General features: G+C 35.9%; 1 protein-coding gene across 1 annotated transcript; it reads left to right on the top strand.

Moving 5' to 3' along the window:
- The first annotated feature begins 546 nt into the window (after window positions 1-546).
- Window positions 547-4,810, top strand: LOC143537921 (uncharacterized). The gene is made up of 9 exons (XM_077031583.1): window positions 547-745; window positions 1,458-1,674; window positions 1,782-1,939; window positions 2,024-2,169; window positions 2,262-2,324; window positions 2,938-3,030; window positions 3,123-3,284; window positions 3,521-3,618; window positions 4,310-4,810. The coding sequence occupies exons 1-9, from the start codon at window positions 631-633 to the stop codon at window positions 4,620-4,622; spliced, it is 1,365 nt and encodes a 454-aa protein (XP_076887698.1). The 5' UTR covers window positions 547-630; the 3' UTR covers window positions 4,623-4,810.
- Window positions 4,811-20,762: the final 15,952 nt, after the last annotated feature.

Below are 20,762 nucleotides of genomic sequence, written 5' to 3'. Positions count from 1 at the left end.
TAACATTAGTCCATCATATGAATCCAAAAACTGATAAAAGATTTGAATGTGTATGACGATGAGCTGGAAGTTGCCTCCATTATTGTAAACCTTGTGGTGGTTTCCCCGCTGGAAAACAACATGAGGATTTTTAAAGACAAGTATGTGTTTTTTTGTGTGCGTGTGTGTTTGTATATGCTTAACCTGGTTATGTCTTAAAGTCGTTTATAACAAGGGTTAATGACCGAGTGTGCCTATGGTATTTGGTCCGTTGATATGAAAACAGGTGGTAGACAATGTTCATAACACTGGGTGTTTAGTCTAAGAAGAAGAGTGGATGACGTCTCCATATCTTGAGCTCACACATGTTCCGAACATTCCCAATCTAAATTTGGAGTTTCTCTCTCATGTTCAATTGAATAATACATTTTTATATTTTTGTCATCACAGTTTTCTTTCTATTTTACACACAATAAATCCAACAAATATTAAAAAATAAATAGGTCCCTAAATTTACAAAAATCATTCATTTTTCGGTACTTAGTAAAATTTAAATATGTGTTTGTTAAACTAGTTGAGGATAGAAAAGAGTGGAGGCTAAAATAAAAAATTAAAAACAGCCCGCCTAATCGGAAAAACAACACCATCACCATGGCTATGGCTGCTGCTGGTGGTCACTCGCTGACTTCCGTCCAACTTCCGGCGATCCTCCTCTTCCTCCTTCTCATAACCGTCGTCAACTCCGCCGGAGAGTTGCCTTCTCTGAGTAAACTTCTTTGAGCTTTCAATACTTTCTAGTTATTTAACGAATTAGGTATGATATTTTGGATCTAAATAATTAGGATTTAGAGTAAAGCATACGAGACCTTGAGTATTTCTGCATATTAGTAACTAATTACTGCTTAATTTTGTTTATGTAGTTATCTTTCTTTCTGGTGTTAGGCTGCACAAATCGAATCAAGGGTTTCTAATTTGTGTAGTGAATTTTACTTCTTTTAATCCCTTATTATTCATATAATGTTAGTATCAAATGCATATTGCTTTTAGTCTGTATGTTGGAATTGAACAAGGAATGGGATATGAAAAAAAAAATAAAAAAATGCTGTTTGTTTTGTCTTATGAAATGAAATGAATCATTATTGGAGAAATGATTACTTCCTTTTGCAAATATTTAGGATAAAAATCCAAAATTTTACTTAATTTACCTTTCGTTTTCCAAATGTTAATGAAATTAAGAAAATTTAAAGTTTCGGTGAGATAATATGATGTTTAATATTCATAGTTTTTTACTTCTACAAAATTCAGTATATTATGTAGATGTGTAAACTGGAAATAAAGTTGTATACTTTCCGTCTCTATATACTGATCCATTAAAACTTTATAGTAGCTTTCATAATAAATGCAGTTTTAACGCCTTTTTTTTGGCGTGCGTGTTATTATTAAAGCTCTTAACCCTTTTTGTTTCTGTGCATTTGCAGCCGTTGCAAAGTTTGCTACATTGGAGGTATCCCCAAATCTAGCTGTGGAGAATTCCCCGGGTTCAAGACCCGGATCTCAAGTGGTTTGTGAAAGAGTGGAATTCATTGGCTTACCGAGGCTTACAAATCTCACAAGCTTTTTCTCCTCCATTAAAGTAAAGGTTGTAACCGTAAATTCCACAGCCCGTTCTCCAAGTATTACCGTCTGTTTTCACAGGTGACGCATAAGTTTCAACCCTCTTTGACCTTTGAGATACAATACAACTCCTTTTATAAACCCTTAAAACATATCAGTAATTGTATATTTGTATGTTTAATTATCAGGAATGCATCTCTTGCGGTGGGTATGTGCCCTGAAGGTCAATGGGAGAGACTTACCAACGGGTCATGGGTTAAATCCATGTCCCCATTTGACCACAAGCTCTTGGATATACGTTCAGTGGGCCCAACGGCTGGAACCGTTGAGGTTGTACTGAATGAAGGTCAGTTATGAACTTATGATTCATTAAAATGAAGTAAACCTTCTTCATGTTGCTATATACTAACATTAAACTGAACTTTTGCAGAATTTTATCTGTACCGTGTTGTATTTTTTGTACTGGGAATAATAATGATGACGTTTGCATCCTATTTGAGTAGCTCTTTAGCAACATATTATGGTGGTGCAATGACATTAGGGGTTTTGCTTGTTGTGTTGGTGATCCTGTTTCAGGTAGCTTTGAACTAAATCAAAGCAACTGTTTCATATGGTTATTTTCATATGTGAAAACTTATGCTTAACCATTATTGTTACTTATACTGCAGGGAATGAGGATCCTACCAAGTGGTAGGACGAGTTCACTAGGATTAGTTCTATATGGATCCATTGTGAGTGTCCCGTTTTTTCTTTTTTGCTCACTTGGTATTTTAGATACAGTTATTACTGTTGTTATTAGTGATAACTTTACATAATATTAACCTAGTTTCTCAAGTGTTCCACTAAAGTCACTCAAAGTTTTTTGTTTTTCTAAATTCACTCAACTTTTATTAGGTTTTCCAATCATTGCAATCTTTTTTATAAATGTTAAATATTTTTTTAAAATTTAGTGAGGCAAATGATATATATGAATCTTGGTTACTGTTTAGTGATTATTCTTTCTATTTGACTTAAATTGACAATTATGAAACTTGGTTATTATTTAGTGAATTTTTATTTCACTATTACCTCCTAATTAAAGCTAATTTAATAAATAGTATCACTTATTAGTAACCAAGATTCATATATGTTTCATTTGCCTCACTAAGTTTTAAAAAATATTAGCGTTTATATAAAAAATACGCAGGATTGAAACAACTAATGAAAGTTGAGTGACTTTAGTGTAACACTTGGGAAACTTGGTTATTATTTGGTGAAGTTTTCCCTTATTGTTCTTTTTATTATTTTGTTTTGTAATTTAACTTCATGTAAAGTTGTAAACGTGAAAACATCTTACTTCTGCAGGTTGGAGTGGGATCCTTTCTGTTTAGCTATGTTCCTACATTACTGCACGCTTTACTTGTCGAGATGGGAATCCATGAAGATCTTTACAGTCCCGTATCTAAGTGTTATTTAGTTTTTTGTACATTCTTTCTTTTTATGTTGTGATTATATATAAGGTATATAAACTTTTGCTAATGTACTGCCAGGTGGCAGCATTCCTACTGGTTTTTGTTGTACTGTGTGGGGCGTGGTTAGGATTTTGGGCTGTTCGTAAACTGGTCCTGACTGAAGACGGGTCAATTGATACGGGTGTGGCTCAGTTTGTTGCTTGGTCCATTCGAATAGTAGCCTCTAGTATGATTCTTCAGGTACCCTTACATCATTTTTATCTAACTTTATTAAATTTTAATAAACTTATATCATCTTAAATTCTTAATATTGATGTAATCATTGCAAGAAGCATAATTTAGGATGTTTATGCGTTAAAATGTAATGGGTGACTTGTGTGTATTTTCTTATAGTTAAGGCCCAAACATGCAATACGGGTAATTGGGTAAACCACAAGGACCATTTGTGCAATTAACTTATAGTTTTTATTTTTCAGTGTTCAGTGGATCCGTTGTTGGCAGTTGCAGCATTGGCCTGTGGTGTACTCATTCCATCAGCTGCAAAGTGGCTCCTTAGTTATTATTATGTAGCCAAGTAAGTCTATTTCACAAATAAAGTTTCTATTATTTCAAAATAAATAGGTCAAAATGGGTTGTGTTGACCCGAACACTTTAGCAGTTTTTAACCGTGGTCCTTTTAGCTAAACTTTTTTAGGAATTTTTTCGTCCCTGTGTTTTGGTCATCTTAACCAGTCAAGTCCAAAACTGAAAGTCTGAAACCTTTAACCTTTGAGTCACCATGGTTTCATAACCATTTTTATCTCTAACACTAACTCCGTTAAATAATCTTGTTAATTAGAAGAGCATCTCAGTGATTTTTAATTTTTCTAAACATAACCATTTTTACACACAACATCTTTCGTTTCGATCTCTACGATTTTCAATTCTACAAACCCCATATTTCAATTTAGCGATTATGTTTATTTTTTGGAATAAGTTTGTTATTTTAATTAATTGATCTATTAAACAAGGGTATTTTGGTCGTTTCATAAGAAACTAACATAAGTTAGTGTTAGAGACGGTAATGGTTAAAACATGAAACCATAGTGACTCAAAGGGATAAAGGTTTCATTACTGGACTGAACTAGTTAAAATGGTCGAACCATAAGGACGCAAAAAGTATTAAACTCTTTTTAGTTAACTAACTCGTTAGAGACAGAACATTACCTATACAATTGTTTTTATAAATTATGAACTTAGTAGCATCAAATTTCAAAAATATGTAGAACGCTGCGGGGCAAGCATATAAGATCCCATAATCCCGTTGAAGATTCTTCGTCTTATAATAATAATATGCACGAGGTGAAGCTATCAGACTCGAACACGTTCTACTCTACCTTTCACAACACGCCTGCAAGAAAACAATACTCAAAAGATGAATGGGACAAGTTTACAAAAGAGTCAACCAAGAAAGCATTGGAAAGTCTTGTGTGGTCACCCGATTTCAACAGATGGGCTGTTGCTAATGCTGATAGACTCTCGTTACTTCCCAAGACAGATAATAAACCGAGACGAAAGAGTTGGTTTTCCTGGTCTTGATCGGTTAGTTATTGTAGGTATGGAAAATGCTAATTGTTATTATTGTAAGTTTATAACTAATTATGATGGGTATACATTTTAGTATTATGATTGTTCTATATTAGGATATTGGATTATTGTAGAAATTCTAATTGTTATCATTTGATTATACTGTTGTAGGCTTGTAACAGAAAACTTTTTTTGATATTTTTGTTTTCTAAAACGACTTATTTCAACCTGAGTCCGTTTTGGTGAGACCGGGGATACGTTTTTGACCTGAACCCAGTTTATGTTTTCCATTACTTGAGATTATAGGTCATTTTTCTTAAAGAGCATATATAAGATTTATACAAATTAAATGGAAAATTATTTTAAGGGATGTGGCCCTGTGGTCAAATACAGCTAGAGAGGAAATGGTCAAATACATATAAAGGTTATCCAAGACATTAAAGCTAACAAAAGACAAACTTTAAGATCTCCTTACGTACGTAAGATCGAAGGATGAAAAGATAAATGATTTAATTTCAAATTTCCATCAATCTTGCATTTATCTTGATGATGTTTAGTGGTGCAAATCTGTAATATTAACCTTTGATATAGACGTAGATATAATTTGTTATTGTGTAATAAACTTTTCCTTGTTTATCTTCGTAATCGTCTTCTACTCTTCTTGTTTTAACAATAGTTTGACGAGTCATCAGCTTGGGAACTCAGCAGGAAATCCAAAGGTTGCTTAAAGCCGGCCAGCCAATAGGCGAAAAAGAATAAACCGGTTCCTAACATCTCTCTAGAGAAATAATGTTATACTTACACTATCCTGATGGAAGATATAATATCCATAACTAACTATAATCTATCATAGTTATTAATTAGTGATTTATCAAGTTTTAAATTCATAAAATCCTAATCAAACATGATTACAAATACAAAACCACGAATAGACCAGTCTAGCCTGATCAATACCGGTATATGTAAATATGTAATGGCAAATACTCAGGTTTGTTCACTTTGTTAAACATTGGTACAAAGTAAAGCATCCTTTTAATAGAATTTTAGTCATAACTAAGCTATAAATAGAATTAGGATAAAAAAATAAGCTAAGTTAAGCCATTAGCGAAATAACTTAAATTCAATATTAATAATCAAATATACTTGCATTGATTCAAATCTGTCTAATTATGATTATTAGACTCGAACACGTTCTACTCTACCTTTCACAAAACGACCGCAAGAAAACAATGCTCATAAGATGAATGTGCAACTATGAAATCTTGTATCAATCTGTTTACATAATTAAACAATCTTGCAGTGTAAAGATATAGGAAATCATTGTTGGTGAGAAATGTAATCTGATGAATTTTTCCAAAGCAATATAAAAAATCCATCTCTCACAAATTCATTATTTAAAATTAGTTGAGTTTAAAATATAGGGTTTTTTTTAATATGTGAGCTGTGTACATTCGTACAAATGGAAACATGTACATCACCGTTCAAAAAAGAAAAAAGAACAAGTACTTCATATAAATAGATATCTGTTGAGGACCACATGACATGTAAATAGAAAACTGTGCAACATTAAAAACAACACAAACAAAGACATGGAGTGTTGAGTAATATTTGACCACTTTCCACTTCACTCAAAATAGAGAGAGCACAAAAGAAATTATTACATAATCTTAACATTTATAAAACACTTAAAGAGTGCATCAGTATGGAGTTTTACTAATTACGTTAATTAAATCCGTAGATATATTAAGTCACTAAGATTCAGGATATTGATGATTCATTTGTTCTATATACGTTGCAGTAGTTCGTTAGTGAACAACCTTAGGTTTATACTCTACCGGCCTTCATTAAAAATTAAGGTTACTAATAAGTACGTTATGGCGTTTTAATGAAAGTCACTATTCGGGAAAACATAATTAAGTTATTTTAAAGGTGTAACTGAAATGAAGTTGCCGTATATATAAGTGTAAATCATGTTTTTGGTAGGGGTGTTCGGGTTTTTTAAATTGAGTTTTGAATACGTTGTTATAAGAATCCTACCTGTTTACCGAACCAAATAAGATTTGGATTTATTCGGGTTGGGTTAATAGGCAGTTGCCTAGTTGGCCGGGTTTCTAAGTACAAGTTGCAATGCATGCTGCATAACTTAGGTTAACATAATATTTATTAAATAATATGCACAAAATTTCAAATAAAAACATAATATGATCTTTGTTCTTTAGCTCAAATCCATGCTGAAAATACATATATTAACAAAATATAAGTCAAACAAAATAGGCACAAAACCAAACGATATCTCACATAGACAAAAAAAAAAAAAGCGTCAAATCGTATCAACCGAACCATAGAAACAAAACTTCATGTTCACAACAACAACAACAAAAAACATACGGTGGAAAACTAGACCTTTTTTTTTGTTAATTATGTATGTATATATATTACTAGTTTTTATCCCTCGTATTACGGGGTTGTTTTGTATTATTTGTTCTAATATTTATTTATTTTTTGAATTTATATTTTTTTATTGTATAAAAGTTAATAATATACTTATGGTTTGATAATAAATTGTTTCACAAATAAATAAGATGTTATAATCCGGTTTAAAGGTTATATGGTTTTAATGAGACCCAAGACCCGTTTATTTTTTTTACTATAAAATTGATTTTTTTAATTATAAATAATATTTATGAAAGTTAATAATATACTTATGCTTTGATGAGACTCAAGACCCGTTAATTTTTTTACTACAAAATTAGTTTTTTAATTTAAATATATATATATCTATAATATATATAAATGAAAACATAAAAATCCTACGTATCGCGATGTGGTCGCTCCCCTTTTTTTGGAGTCACCAGATTTGCTTGATTTTTAAATGGAGGCTTCTCATGCATTTGACCCAAATTCATGAGTATTGGTCTTACCAAACCTAGATATTCCTTAAACAGGTTATAACATCTCCATAAATAAAAAAATATTCTCATCAAATTATTGATGTAAAAATCCTATAAAATAGGATATACTAATAAATTAATATCTTATTTATTTAAAAAAGATATATATATTATTTAAATTATAAAACCAATTTGATAGTAAAAAAATAAACGGGTCTTAAGTCTCATCAAACCATAAGTATATTATTAACTTTCATAAATATTATTTATAATTAAAAAACCAATTTTATAGTAAAAGAAATAAACGGGTATTGGGTCTCATCAAAACCATATAGTTTTTAAACCGAGTTATAACATCTCATTTATTTGTCAAACAATTTATTATCAAACTATAAATATATTATTAACTTTCATACAATAAAAAAATATAAATCCAGAAAGTAAATAAATATTAGAACAAATAATATAAAACAACCTCCGTAATACGGGGGATAAAAACTAGTATATATATATATATATATCTTTTAAAATAAATAAGATATTAATTTTTAGTATATCCTATTTTATAGGATTTTTACATCAATAATTTGGTGAGAATAATTTTTTATTTAATGAGATGTTATAACCCGTTTAAGGAATATCTGGGTTTGGTAAGACCCATACCCATGAATCCGGGTCAAATGCATGAGAAGCCTCCATTTAAAAATCAAGCAAATCTGGTAACTCCAAAAAAAGAGGGAGCGACCACATCGCGACACATAGAATTTTTATGTTTTCGTTTATATATATTATAGATGCATTTCTTTTTATGTAAATTTGGGTTAACCCGATTAATTTTATTTAACCCAGTTACCAAACTTAATACTAGCACGTGTTTGATCTTATATGGGTTCGGGTTGTTCAGGTTCCATCTTAATCGGGTCCGGTTCAATATTCGGGTTTGGTTAAACTCCACCAAACTCTAGTTTTTGGATCACACTTATCTTTTAATCAAGTAAACTAGTGCGCACTTTATATTGTCTAATTTCTTCTAAATTAACTTTCAAAAAAAATCCCATGTCACTTAATTGACGTTGCTTGCATACATTTCTTGATAAAAAGATTTAAGCGTTGATTACATACGATCGAGTAGCTAGTAACTGTTAATCCCTACACGTACATTAACATTAAAACTAACTCTAAATAAATGGTTCATCCGCGTACATGTGGTTCTAATAATCCATCTTAGACACTAGTTAATCATTTGTCGGTATCTCACTGATTTGTCGCCAGTTAATCCCTATTTAAATTTTAACCCTATCAATTGCTAGTCCCTATCTTACCACCAGACTAGCGCTTCGTTCTACAACAGTGCACATACTTGTAGTAAACACAAATGATGACATGTATTTTTATATGCTTAAACAACTAGCATGATATGTAATTAATTCAAGGAAATAGAGTTGTAATTATTAAAATGATCAGTACACATCTCCATAGTAAGACTAGATATATACCAAGTACGACCTTAATTAAAACATAAGTTAAACCATTAGCTAGCTAGCTAGGTTAAATACCAACTAATTAATATATATATATATATGCATAGATCGATCAAGTCGCATACAAGTAGTCAGATCCTTCGAGCAGTCAGATCATTCACGATGAGAACAGCACCAAGACTAAAAATCCCAGCCGCAGCCATGTACGGCAGCCACCTCGCAGGATCAAGGATACTTAGAAGCATACTTATACCATTGTACGAGAGACCAGTAAGTGTGACAAGCATTGAGACCCTTAGAAGCAAGGCGAAAACTCTCCGTTTTGATGACAAGAACAAACGCACATGCAACACCGAGGCTATGGAACTAGCTAAGAAGACCGTGTTTAATGTCGAGGGGTGTGTGGTGGCTGAGACGTAGCTCAAGGTTGCGAAGACCATTGCGACTGCTGTAAGGACGCAGCCACCGTGTTTTCCCACATTAGGATAGTCATGTTCTTTGAACAAGTTATCATAGATGCTAGGGTTTGGTGGTGTGGTGGAATTAGACATTTTGTGTTTGTTGTGGCATAAAATGGTGACATGTATGGTGAATATATATAAGATAGTTTGGAAAATGGAAACTTAACCCTAGCTACTTACATTGTACGGAGAAAGAATAAAAGAAAAAGAAAAGGAAGATGTTTGCTTTTGAACAAAAGTAATAATATTATCAAGAGGTATGGACTTGTGGTCTAATGGTATGGTAGGAATGTTTGGATTTTTTTAGTGGAGACTGAACTTCAACCTTCATATGTGTTATTTTTAATTTTCTTGCGAGGTTGTCAGTTTAGATCCTGAGTTCACGCGGGTTTTCGTCCCACCATGTGTTACGTCAGAAAGTTATTCTTTTTTGGCGGCACAACAATTGTCAAGTGGCAGTCAACAGTATGGTTTTCAGGGGCAACACCCAAGTCGAACTCTGAAGTCAGTGTAAGCCCGATTATAACAACATAGTACGTTGTCAGATTGGGAAAACACGGCTCTTGAAGAGTGCGATGGTCCAAACACAGAAAATAAATTCATCGTTTTAAAAAAAAATCAAGAGGTATGGATGTGGAATAAAAAAAAATAAAAAATAAAAATACAATTTTGATATTCACAACAAACTTTTGGCAATAACCGGAGATGACAAGTTTGTGAACTTTTGGACAGGATACCCACAAATGACGTTGTCCAACATCTAAAAATGAAAAGCTCTTAACGTAGCAAATTGATTAATATACACTTTCTGATAACAAAATATCTGTATCTTTATTGTACGTTATAAAAAGCTAATTTATCTAATAAATATATTACAAATGACTTATTTGTCTTTTTTATCTTAAGAAAAATAATAAGTAATAAACAGTTTAATTAATTAATAAAAGATTACTTCAAGTAAGAAAATTAAAGTAGAAAATACATCAGCTTGTCGTTTTTTTTTTTAAAAAAGAAGGAAGACATGAGATTTAATTTGCATGCCATGTGATGCATCTTGCTATTTTCATGAAAATTCTCGAATTAATAAAAAAGATGGCCTGCGTTTGATAGGGAAGTGATGAATGCAAACATAAAGATATCGAATGAAAGACCAACAGGTGGCCTAACACATGTGGCACTTTGCTTTCACCTATTTTCGGGCAAAACGTTTCCATATTTGAGAAAAACAAAAACATACGTGTAGTGTTGTGATGTTGATTTAATTTGTTTGGTCTTTCGATTTGCATATATGAAAGACCCTCATTTCATAACAAAATAAATAAAAAAATTTAACACTTATTTAGTTGTTTATAAAACTAGATGGGTGCCCGCACGATGCAGCGGGTGTTTGAACATGTTTAATCACATACAAATATAAATGTTTATGATTCGGTTAAAATCTTGAAATCGTTTAAATCGGTCATTGGTTTGAACTCTTTTTTCTTTTTCTTTTTTACTTTCGGTTTGTTGGTCGGTTTCAAAATTTTCAAAACGTAGTGAACGGTTGGTTCGCGGTTTATATGGCAACCGGCCATATGAAACCAGAAAAGACTGTAAATTAATGTAGTTGCAATATGATTCCTTTTGTAATCTTTGTTGTTATTGTTTCACGTCCTAGATCTTCCATTAATATTTACCATTTATGTGGCTAAAATTATCATTTTTTATTTATGATCATCTCAAGTATCATATAATGTTAGTTTTTAGTTAAAATTGATGGTACATTTAAATTATTAATTATTTTAAACCAAATTTATTATTAAAGTTTAAACTATGAAACCAAACTGGAACCGGGCCATTAGTAACGATTCGGTTTCAACTTACAATGGCTGAGTTTGGTTTTGGACGACAAAAAATCAGTATTAACGGTTGGACTCACAAGTTTAACTTAAAAACCATCAAAACGACACTGAACATCCCTACGTAACATATTAATTTATTTAAAATGCAAAAATATTACAACAATATCATATCCAAATTAAAGAGAATAAAATGCTCGTTTTTATGGTGCAATTTATTTATAAAAATATTAACGTATGAAAAGGCTATAGTCGTTTAAAAATCATGGGTGAGAAGTTAGTTTACAAGTTAAATTAAAAACATAATATGGTTAAAGATGAGGGACCAAATTGTAAGTTGAATTAATTGTGTTTAAAAGGACATGTTTACCCTTACTAACACATGTACCTCATGCTTTAAGTGTTGTAAATTACTTAAAAATTGGTGTCTTAATTTGCCCTTATTTGGTGTATTATATATAATATAGATATGTTTGAACTTTATTCTCGTAAATATAAGATAAGTTTATCTATCTAATGATATAAGTTTATTTAAGCCGGTATAGTGGAACCAGATTATACATTATGTTTATTGATGATGATTATGAAAACTTTGATATTTTGGATTGGTGGAAGCAAATGGAATCCCAATTCCCCAAGATTGTCATCATGATATGTGATTTACTAACCGTCCAAACTCCTATAGTAGTTTCGAAGACGAGGCTAACACCACAATCATTGGAATCGTGTGTTTGCTTTAAAGATCATTTGGATGAAGCGGAACGTATCCAACATATCTCAAGACTTGAAGGGGAACTCGAAATTGAAGAACCGCTACACGAGGAAGCTAGTAGTAGCGGGTGTCGCACAACTACTATCCGACGGAGAACAAATGTGTGATGAATTGGTATGATCAAGTAGTCTTGAACTGGAAAGATACGAGCCATTAAACAAAGAAGACGATATGGAGAAGGAAGAAGCCGAAGCCCCACCCAAAGATTAAACATTACATGAAGATAATAAACGAACAAATTCCACGTCATGATTATTATATCAAAAAAACATTATACATAAACGAACAAATGCCACAATACAACATTTAATATAATCCTTTTAACAATGCACTCAATTGAAAATAATTTCATGATTATTTAGTCTAACAAATTTGTAAAGACACCAAGACATAATTATAAGTCATTTTCTTATAGACTATAAGATTTAGATAAGATTAAATAGAAAAACATTTTAAAATAGCATCTCCTTTGTCAAGGGAGGTAGAGGATGACAGTCATGACAATATGTCATTTTCAGTTTGAGGAAGTCAACTACATATTAAAGTTATCTAAGACATTAAAGCTAACAAAAGTCAAGCGTAAGATCTCCTTACGTACGTAAGATTGATGGATCAAAAGATAACTTATTAAGATCCGTTGATATATACTTTCCGGCCGTCCCGTCCCCCCTTTCACCTCACCGGAACCCTACCTCCCGGCCGCCGCCACTCTTCCCTCTCACCGGAAAATCCTCCCTTCCACCTCACCTCAGCCACCACACCTCTCTTCCACCACACCTCTGCCACCACACCGGAAAACCCTCTCTTCCACCACCCTCCACAGTCGCCGCCACCGACCCAGCCGGAAAACCGGCTCTCCGCCACCTCACCTCAGCCACCACCACATCTCACCGGGAAACCCTAATCTCCCACCTTCACTCTTCCCTCTCCTCCACCACACCTCAGCCTCCACACCTTCACAGTCGCCGCCAACCGACCCAGCCGGAAAACCGGAAAACCATCCACAGTCGCCGGAAACCCCTCTCCACAGCCGTCACCACTCCACAGTCGCCGGAAAACCCTCTCCTCCACCTTCACTCTTCCCTCTCCACAGTCGCCGCCAACCGACCCAGCCGCCCAGCCTCCCACCCCGCTGCTTTGACCACGATCCACGGCGGCATGGATTCAGAAGAATGGGAACATTCACGTAATCGGAAAGGGAAACGGAATGGTCATCAGACTCAAGGTAATAACAAGGTTTTATCGAAGTTTTTTGTCTCAAATCTTCCCCCAAAGTGTTCTTCGCAAGACTTAAAAGATGTTATGGGTAGCTTTGGTCGTTACGAAGGTTCCTATATAGCTAGGAAGCTGGATAAATGGGGCAAGAGGTTTGCTTTCGTATCGTTTTCCGAGGTGAAAGATGTCAAACGGTTGGGAGATGAGTTATCAGACGTATGGATCGGTTCGTATAAGTTGTTTATTGCGATTGCTCGGTTTGTGGATGGTGAGAATCTTCATAGACCCGATTCTGGTAATAGGAGGAAGACGACTTCGGTTCCTGTTTATAGTCATGCAAAACCTAGTGGTCAAACAAACCCTAGTTCCCAAGGATCCGATAGGAATGGGGTTCCCTATGCATCAGTTGGTAATGGGCGTTCCTTTGTTGATTCTTTGTTAAATCGGAACAAAGTAGATGAGATTAAGGTGGATGATTCGGTGGAACGGTTTTCTCATTGGAAGGGATGTGCTCTTACGGGGAGGGTGGTGAATCTTCACACGTTAACTTCTCTGAAAAACTTGGTTCGGAAGCATGGTTGGAGATCATTAGAGATTAAGTATCTGGGAGGGCTTTCAGTGGTGTTGGTATTCTACGTTAGTGGGGATAGGGATGCCTTCCTGAATGACAAAGACAAATGGTCAGACTGGTTTGAGTTTTTAGAACCTTGGTCCGATAGAACTAGAGTGGAGGAGGGTCGGATCGCCTGGCTCCAAGTTCATGGGGTTCCGGCTCAGTTGGTGTTAGACGAGGTATTCGATTTGATTGGAAGCAGATTTGGCAAGGTGGTTCAATCGGCTTCCTTATCAGGTGAAGAGAACAACTTATCGTATACTCTCATCGGTGTGTTGAGTAAAGAGTGCAAACGGATTGTGGATCGGGTGGACATTAATTGGAGGGGAAAAATTTTTAAAGTGTGGGTGGATGAAGATGTTGGGGAATGGATACCGGAATGTGTAGTAGAGTATGAAGAGGATGATGGTTCCGTTTTACCGGAGGAGGATAAGTGTGATGATAATATCGTGCAGGATGAGTTCCATAATGTGCATCGTGAAGAGGGCGAATGTTCTCAAGCTAATGAGTTTTCTGTCAGGGAACATGCTGTTAATGGGTTGGATGGTTGTGTGAACGATAATTCTAACGTGATGGTCGGTGAATTTTCGAACTCTTATGATCATTCTAATGAGGAGGCGGTCGAGAATGGTAACGTTGATAGTACTATTGTTTCTGTGTTGAAAGGCAAGGGACATAAGAAGTTCAGACGGAAGTCTTTATTTTCTAATCGGAGTGGGGGTAGTGGTTCTAGGGAGCGTCCTAAGAAGAGACCAAGGGAGGATAAAGATATGTTTGATCTTGATAGGTTCATCGGTATTATGCACGTGCCTTCGGATGTTACTAGGGGTATCGAGACAGGTGTTGAAGGAGTGTTCTTAACACCGGATCTTAACAAAGGGATGTCTACTAATACGGAGGTGGTTCGAGACATCGAGGGAGAGACTGCGGAGCCCTCGATGATTGGTAGAGGTATAGATCCGGTGCAACACCAAGGTCCGATTGAGGTGGAGTTGGAGAAGACCATTGAGTTGAGTAAGGCGTTAGGTGTTGAGAATTTGCAAGATTTTGTTTCTAATGTTAAAGAGGTTCTTGTTTCCGAAGGCTATCAAGAAGGTGTTCAATGAATGTTTTTTCTCTGAACATTCGTGGGTTAGGGAGTTCTAGCAAAGCCGATTGGATTCGAGGTCTTCGAGTCCATCATGAGGTTAGTTTTATTGTTTTACAAGAGTCGCAATTTGTTTCCTTGGATTCTGTGGATGTGGGACGGTTTTGGGGTTATGGTGAGTATTCTTTTGATTGGGTTCCTTCGTCTGGAAGGTCGGGTGGGTTATTATCGATCTGGGATTCGCAAGTCTTTCGTATGGAAAGGGTGGTCAAGAATAATAATTGGCTTCTAGTTTCGGGCACTGTGAAAGGAAAGAGTAGCTCGTATCATATTCTCAATGTTTATTCTCCTCAAAATCTAGTTACTAAACGAGCTCTTTGGGGGGAAATTCGTGATTTGATCGAGGAGGGTAATGGGAGGTGGATTGTGGCAGGAGATTTTAACTCGGTTCGGTGTGCTGAGGATAGGCGGAATTCTTTGTTTAATGTGGGTGAGGCCAATGAGTTTAACGATTTCATTGATGATTCGAATCTTCACAAGTACTCCTTGAAAGGGAGGCGTTTTACTTTTGTTGCAGGAAATAAATTAAGCCGTATTGACAGAATCTTCGTTAATTGGGATTTCTTTATGGAATGGCCGTGTGCGGAGTATATTGCTCTCGAAAGGAATAAGCCGGATCATAGTCCGTTGGTTTTGAAAATTGGTTCTTCCAAGAACTATGGTCCCAAACCGTTTAGGTTTTTCAATTCATGGCTTGGTAGAGAGGATTTTGGGACGTTGGTTAAGAAGACGCTTGTTGATGGCTCGTTTCATGGTTCTCCGGGACGCGAGATTGTTGTATAAATTTAAAGCTTTGCGTGATGCCATCACTAGATGGGCGATCGATTGTAAAGCCAAAGAAAAGGAGGAGAGGGTTTTATTGGAGCAAGAGTTGCGTGACTTGGACCAAACCTTGGAGGTCCGGGATTTGTTGGAAGAAGAGACATGGTCTTTAAGCGAAATTAAAAGACGGCTAGGCGAGTTGGATAATCATTATTACCGGGATTTGAAGCAAAAGGCTCGGTGTAATTGGGCGATTCATGGAGACGAAAATTCTCGATTTTTTCACGGTTTTATTAATAAACGTAAAGCTTCAAATTATTTTCCGGGTTTGGAAGTGAATGGGGCGTGGGAAACAAACCCGGTTCTCATTAAAAAGGAAGTTTTGCGATTCTTTGCTGGTAAGTTTAAAGAATCTATTACACATCGGCCTCGGTTGATTGGATATGGGTTTTCGGTCTTGTCTTCGGTGGAGGCGGTTTTTTTGATCAGTGATTTTTCCGTGCATGAGATCAAGAAGGCGGTTTTTGATTGCGGTGGTGACAAAGCTCCTGGGCCGGATGGTTTTAATTTTAGGTTCATTCGGTTTTATTAGGAGTTGTTCGAGAAGGATTTTGTGGATATTCTTGATCATTTTCATAAGGTTAAAAGTTTTTGCTCGGGGGTTGGTTCGTCTTTTATCACCTTAATTCCTAAGGTAAACAATCCGTCTTCTTTGGGGGATTTTAGACCGATAAGTCTCATTGGTTGTATTTTAAAGACTGTGTCGAAGGTGTTAGTGAATCGACTCAAAACGGTTATGAATAAGATTGTCTCAGAGCATCAGTCGGCCTTCTTATCCGGGAGATATATTCTTGATGGCCCTTTGGTGGCTAATGAGGTTATTGCTTGGGCTAAGAAGAGGGAGAGAAGAATTTTTATGTTCAAGATTGACTTCGATAAAGCCTTTGATAATGTGAATTGGGAGTTCTTGTTGTCGGTTCTTTCTCAGATGGGTTTTCCTTCGGTCTGGTGCGATTGGATTAGTGGTATCTTGTTGGCGAGCAGATCGTCTGTTCTTGTTAATGGATCTCCTACATTCGAATTTGGATGTCATAAAGGCATTCGTCAAGGTGACCCGCTATCGCCTTTTCTTTTTATTATTCTGATGGAGGCTTTTTCAGGTATGTTGAAACAAGCCTGTGATATAGTGTTATTTGGAGTAGGGGTAGAAGATGGTGAGATCGATATCCAAGCTGGTTTCATGGGTTGTAAGCCGGGTAGAATCCCGTTTTCTTATCTAGGGATTATGGTTGGCGCTAACATGAATAGGGTGGTTAATTGGGAACCGGTTGTGTCCAAGTTCAAGAAGAGGCTATCTAAATGGAAAGTTAATTCGTTATCTATTGTCGGTCGGTTAACCCTTATTAAATCGGTGCTGGATAGTCTTCCCACTTATTATTTTTCGCTTTTTAAGGCTCCCAAGAAGGTTACCAATGATTTAGAAGCTTTGATGAGAAGGTTCTTATGGGGTGGTTCGGATGAAGTGAGGAAGATGTCATGGGTGGCTTGGGAGGTAGTCACCAAACCTATAAAAGAAGGGGGTTTAGGTATCGCTCGTTTAGAGGTTAATGATCAAGCGCTGATTACTAAATGGCTTGGGAGATTTCTAAATGATCATCACGCGATGTGGAGAAGAGTAGTGTTGTCTATTCACGGGTCCTCGCGCTGTTGGGGGCTTGCTCCGGTTAATAATGGAGTTCCCGGGGTTTGGAGGAATTGTGTTATGTTTTGGAACAAATTTAAGGTTGATGGTGTGGGTTTTAATAGAGTGATCCGGGCCACAGTTAGGAATGGTCGCCAAGTTCGGTTTTGGACGGATTTGTGGTTGGGTTCGGCGCCGATTATGGACAAGTATCCGTCCTTATATGCGGTAGAAAAACATAAAAATGTCTTGTTAGCAGATCGGTTGGTGGTCACTGGATCTTCTCGTCGCATTGTGTGGGATTGGCTTAGAGCTCCTTGCTCCCAACAGGAGGTGATCGAGAAGCAGGAGTTGGAAGATCTCCTTCAAGGGGTGGTGATGGTTGACCGTGAAGATTCATGGTCTTGGGCGGTTGGTAGCTGCAAAGAGTTCGAGGTTTCGGCGATTAAAAGATGGATGGTGCGGTCCGTGGTGGATGCTGGGAGTTCCAGTTTCCAATGGAGCGATTGGGTCCCGAAAAAATGTAATATTTTTATGTGGAGGGCCGTTCTGGATAGTCTTCCAACCAAGCAGGCTTTAGCTAGACGTCATTTGCATTGTGATGATCATAGTTGCGCTTTATGTGAGAGTAATGAGGAATCGCTCGAGCACTTGTTAACCGGGTGTTTCATTTCTATGGCCGTTTGGAATGCGATTGGTTCATGGTGCAACATCCCTAGATCTTTTGTTTTTCATGTCAATGATTTGGTGGAAGTGCATAAGGTTTGTGGTGCGTCGGGGAATAAGAGATTGATTATTCATGGAATTGTCATCATTACTTGTTGGAGGATTTGGCGGGCTAGGAATGAAAAGATTTTTTCGGACAAGAACACTAAGGTGGCAGAAATGGTTGCGGATATAAAATCTTTGGGTTTTCTTTGGTACAAAAATAGATCTAAGATAGGGGTAGTGGATTGGAAAAGTTGGTGTTTATTTGATGTAACGTGATTGTTGGTTTTGGTTTTTGGATTTCAGCGTCTTTCTCCGTCTTGGTGATAGTCGTTGGTTATGTTTTTTTTTAATGAAAGTCAATTTTCAAAAAAAAAAAAAGATAACTTATTAATTTCAAATTTCCATCAATCTTGTATTTATCTGGATGTTTTTAGTTTTGCAAATCGGTATTGAGTTTGAAAAATGTTTATTGGCTTTTTCAAAAAACCATTTTGAAAAGTCATGATTTGAGGCTCAAGCCCGGCTCCGTAATAGCAAAAAAAATTTCGGGCCAAACGCGAAACTATTTTTGGGCCTTAATTAGAAAGGAGTAGTTTGTTGGTTTAAACAATTAAATTTTTATATATGTTTACTTGGTTATAATTTGGGTTGTGTAAAAAATTTTTGTATAAAAAAAAATTTAAATATGTCTCAAATGAGACTTGAACCCATAACCTTTTGGTTGAGAGTAATACCCATTTGTCACTAAACCAAGCTATTAATTATGTAATTAAGTTTAAACATTAAATATACATATTGTTTATAATAAAAATAAAAATAATTTTTTAAAAAACAAATTCCGGGCCTAACGGGATGTCGGGCCTGTGGCCGTCGACCACCGCGCCACCCCTATGGGCAGGCTTTTAAAAAACTGTTTTTTAACAATTTCAAAATGCTAATATAAGAAAGTTTTTTGTGATTGTCAAACACATTTAAACTTACTGGAATTTTGAAATTACTAGTAAGCCAATGAACATTTTTCAAACTCAATCCCAAACATAGTGCGGATATATATGATTAGGTACATTGTGTCATAAACTATTCCTTCTTGTTTATCTTCTGTCACGCCCCCATTCTAGGCCTAGGCGTGTGAACCATAGTTGGTACCATATTTGTAAATAAATCAGAGTTACGGGTTTTAGCGGAAGACTTTATAAAAACAAAGGATCGGTATTATAAATATTTACAATACAAAAGACGAGACGAAAGTCTCGATTAGTTTTACTTGTTTTATAAGTTTTACAAAACCACCAAGTTTTAATATTTACACAAAACTATCCGAGCCATCGGATTCTTGAGCTTCTTCGACATCACGAGCTCTAATCTTGATTACCTGCAAAATGTTATTAAAATACGTCAGCAACGAATGCTGGTGAATAAGCTGACGCTAAAAATATTTTCTTTACTTAATCACCCCTCGAGACCACGTAAGTCTCGGCCCATCTTGGCTTAGGAATAATCAAGTTAAAACAATCATCATAAACTCGAGTCTCAGCACTAGGTCACCTCAGCGAAACACCGCAGCGTTTATGACATAACTTAGGTACCATAAATATACACATGGCCATTCCTCACTCGGACGTAACTTAGGTCCGGCCCAACGTGGCTGGAGGTCGTGACCAAGCGTGGTGCGATGTGCCCACAACGTTCCACATATGTAAGGATCCAGACAAACGTATACCATAGCCTGAGGGCTGGCTTATACTCTTATTTATAATGTTTATAGACACACGTAGCCTCATGTAAAGTTTTACACATAACATGTTTGTTTGTTTGAAAACAAGATTATAAAAGTGGGGCGTATTCACCTTTTCAATGGGATCGGCTTCCAACACCATCCGTTAGTCTTTCCTTCGCTATTTCGCACCAATAGTACGAGTATAACATTCATTAGTCGGATGCACGATCCGGCTTAAACCTTTAGTCTTATCATCTCGATGAACCTTTAGTTCATTATTTCTTTTACTTTAAAACCTTTAGTTATAAAGTAATCTTTATAAACCTTTAGTTTATATTTGAAAACCCGACGTTTCTTTTTCTTTTAAAAAATGTATTTTTTTTATTATTTAAGTATATTCATAATACTTAAATGATATATTCTATAACAAAAGGTGGTCAGAAATGTTTTCCTGAAAATAAAAAACTTTCATTTTTTGAAGTCAAATTCACATCCATATAAAATCATAGCTTCACGAGTCTTCAGCTTTAGAGTATATTATTAAATAGTAAACTGAAGAGGTAGGTCCCAGCAGAGCCCAGTTGGACCCACAAGACTCACCTTGAAGAGGGACGTCTGCGCAACGACCAACTGGATCCGCAGGACCCACCATGCTCAGAGACGTGACGTCCTTACGCGCAGTACGCAAGCTGTTCCCGCAGGAAATGCCTCCCAATGGTGAAGTACTCCGCCTGTTCCCGCAGCTGCGGATACAAGCCATCAGGGAAGGCCACCCGCGCAGCAAGGCTACACGCACAAGGCACTTAGCTCTCAATAATTCAGTAGTCACCTGAAGGAATGAGCAAAGCCGGGAACAATCCCGC

Source organism: Bidens hawaiensis, unplaced genomic scaffold (assembly GCF_021521415.1).
Source record: "Bidens hawaiensis isolate Kalapana, Puna unplaced genomic scaffold, B.hawaiensis_p1.1 tig00011436_1, whole genome shotgun sequence".
Classification (NCBI taxonomy): domain Eukaryota; kingdom Viridiplantae; phylum Streptophyta; class Magnoliopsida; order Asterales; family Asteraceae; genus Bidens; species Bidens hawaiensis.
The sequence above is the reverse complement of the archived record's forward strand: the minus strand, read 5'-3'. Positions and strand labels throughout refer to the sequence as shown.

What these genes read in the sequence shown, in the direction of transcription:
- LOC143537921 (XM_077031583.1), top strand. Translation starts at nt 631, where the DNA reads ATGGCTATGGCTGCTGCTGGTGGTCACTCGCTGACTTCCGTCCAACTT. An exon ending in CGGAGAGTTGCCTTCTCTGA is followed by an intron (nt 746 to 1,457) that starts GTAAACTTCTTT and finishes GTGCATTTGCAG; the next exon opens with CCGTTGCAAAGTTTGCTACA. An exon ending in ATTACCGTCTGTTTTCACAG is followed by an intron (nt 1,675 to 1,781) that starts GTGACGCATAAG and finishes TTTAATTATCAG; the next exon opens with GAATGCATCTCTTGCGGTGG.